Source organism: Salvia splendens, chromosome 2, assembly GCF_004379255.2.
Source record: "Salvia splendens isolate huo1 chromosome 2, SspV2, whole genome shotgun sequence".
NCBI classification, from domain to species: Eukaryota; Viridiplantae; Streptophyta; class Magnoliopsida; order Lamiales; family Lamiaceae; genus Salvia; species Salvia splendens.
The window spans coordinates 29,455,987-29,458,942 of NC_056033.1; the positions used below are offsets into that span (position 1 = coordinate 29,455,987).

Consider the following 2,956-nt stretch of genomic DNA (forward strand, 5'->3'; position numbering starts at 1 on the left):
ACGCGTTGATGTCAAACCCACCGGAGCCGCCACCGCCAGAGTTTCCATCGCCGGACATTTTGTGATGAGAGGTTAGATGAAAATTGGAGAGGAAATGGAGATGATTTGGGAAGAATAGATGTGTATTTGTGTGTGAAATGTGGATGAATTAGGAGTATTTATAGAGTAAAAAGAAAAAAGAAAAAACGGTCGAAAAAACGATAATATTACCGTTTTTTAATTTTTTTTTATATTCAAATTTTAAAAAAATGATTTATTGCGTCAGCGTGACAATGCCCACTCGCGGGCCGGCGAGTGGGCGTCACGCATGGCGCCGGAGCGTATGGCGAGACGGCTCGCCAACCGTCTCCGCGGGACGGGACGCTCGGCGGGCTGGGGACGAGACGGGACGCTGCAACGCGTCTCGCCGCCGTCTCGTCCCGGCGTGACGGGTTACGAGCCACCCGCGTGACGGGTTGCGGGTGGCCTAACTACTTCTCATATCTTTTGTCTCTTTTTTTATTTTCTTTTTCAAAAGGATCAACAATGATTCTTCATCTGCCCTCGTGATGACTTAAACCCCCGACCTATTAAATGGAGGAGAAATATTTTTTTTCCTTTTTCTATCTTATTTTACTAATTGCGAATTAAATCTAAAGTCGTTTAAGCGTGTTAATTTTATGAGACGAAGGTAGTATATTGTATGATATTATCATGAAATTATGTTATTGTGTATGTGTAGAGCCATCAAGATTGCACTTTCATAAGAAACAAAACGTCTTCTTTACTTGATCAACAATCGCTGATATGCAGCCAACCCCTTCCCTCAGCACCAGAAACAATAAGAAGATATTTTCCAAGAAAAAAATTAAAGGAAATGGAACTCTCAATGAATCACTTCAAGGTGTATCAAGTTATCACTTTGCCATCTGCAATCCCGGTTTCTCATCAATCATCATCTTCTACGGAATACTTACGATGGGATGTTGAAGTGGAAAAGCCAAGAAATGACGAAAGCAAACACCATGCAAGCCAGAAGAAAATTTAAGAAGCGATGACCATTTAAGCAAGTTCGAGTCTCTACAGTGGAGGGGGCGGACCCTGAGGATGCTGCAGCATCTGCGTTGCTCTCATTCACCTGTTCAACAGCCTCCATATCATTATAGCCGACAACATTGCGCGCCACTGAGTTGCAAATTTCGCAAGTCCTGAGGTCGAGGAACAGCAGAGACATGATCAGAGCTGAGTCAAAGACCATAAAAGCTGAAATTCTACTACAATGGCTTCAATAGTGCAGTCATCTTTTATTAGTGTAAAGAGCAAACAGTTTCACAGCATATGCCAATAAAAATAAGCCAAAAACTTTGCTTAGTTTGAAAAGCTGGGAAGTTGAAGGTCTTAAGTACTACTTGTATTTATGTAATATGGAAAAATATGGAGTACTAGATCAGAACTTGAAATGCATTACATTTATATTGACACCATAAGGTTGTACAAGATTTTTGCCAGAACTATTTGGTGCATAAAGGGGCAGAGTGTAAATTCAGACTGGGCTTATTGTCATCATGCCCTTCTTGCCTTAGGTTTGTGATTCAAGGATCATTAGCATAGGGTTATGAAAGTTGCACAAATGGCTGAGAATATAAGGAATCCAAATATGGTGCACTGAGATATTATTGAGCAGCATCAAATAAGGAATATGATATTCAAGAAAACTATAATACTTTGATAAAGGGAAAGGATCTCCAGAATAGGGGTGTGATAAGAAACTTAAGCAATTGCTCCTCCACTTTGAACTCTTTTGCTTTACTTTCTCTCTGCATTATCTTTAACACCACATTCTTGATATTTTCCAATACTATGTTCCCTCATCAGCATTACCAGACAAACTCAACCAAACACTAATTTGGTGGTAAAGACAACCAAACCAAAAACAGCAGCAGTCACAAAATGTACCTTCACAAGACAAAGGAATCCAAGAAAACAAACAAAAACATGGAAGAATCATAAAAGAAAAGAAAAGAAAAGAAAAGAAACAAATTTTCATCTTGAAAATTCAAGAATCATGAGAAAGTAGTAGTACTGTACTGACTTGTTTCCTTTGATTTTGAACCATGTTTCAGCACAATGTCTGTGAGCAGCAGCCAAATCATCCTTACAAGAACACCCCAACTCAATGGCAATCCCAGAGCTAGGGCTGCTGCTGCTCACCAAACTCAGATGACAAATCCGGCAATCTCTCTCAACATTCTTCCTCTGCCCCAAATCCTCATCTTCCGAGCCACAGGCGGAGCTGCAATCATCCAAATTAGAGGCAAACTGCGAATTGCTGGAGCCATTGACGGCGTCGGAGAAGCAGACGCTGCTGGCCTCCTCGTCGCTGATGGCGCAGCCGCATTCTAAATCTATGTCGGGCATTCCTAAAGCGGCCATTCGATGCTGTCTTCAAATTTAATCTGAGCGATTGAATTGTACTTTTTTTTGTGTCGTGAAAGGGACTATTTTTGAGGTACGAAAAAGCATAGGGGTTAAAGAATGAATCTTGCAAAGCAGAGTCTGAACGAATTCAAGAGTCTGTTTCTCTTTATGAATTACTAGTATCTTTACATCTATTTTTATTTCACAAGGAAAATTACATGAATTTTACATCGAAATGGAGGGATTCTAAGTTCAAAGTTTGTTTCTTGATTTCGAAATCGAGGAATTTTTATGTATCTTAATCGCGACTTTAATACGCTATCTCTATCTGCATTACTACTATTTACGATTCATTAATTTCACATTAGCAATAATATAATGCGCGTGCCTGCTAACTATTATCACACACAAATGTCACAAAAATGACCTATTGCTACATTATAAAGTCTCCTAATTAGTAGTTCTTCCATTGTTCCTTGTTAATAGATGCATTTTTTATACAGGATTTAAGAATAATGTATTAAATGGATGGTGAATAAAGTAAAAAAATGAAAAAAGA

The 2,956-nt window shown here is 39.3% G+C and overlaps 1 protein-coding gene across 1 annotated transcript; it reads right to left on the reverse strand.

Moving 5' to 3' along the window:
* Positions 1 to 745: 745 nt before the first annotated feature.
* Positions 746 to 2,725, reverse strand: LOC121768847. Its single transcript, XM_042165425.1, has 2 exons — positions 2,072 to 2,725; positions 746 to 1,187 (listed from the first exon to the last, which is right to left on the reverse strand). The coding sequence occupies exons 1-2, from the start codon at positions 2,410 to 2,412 to the stop codon at positions 953 to 955; spliced, it is 576 nt and encodes a 191-aa protein (XP_042021359.1). The 5' UTR covers positions 2,413 to 2,725; the 3' UTR covers positions 746 to 952.
* Positions 2,726 to 2,956: the final 231 nt, after the last annotated feature.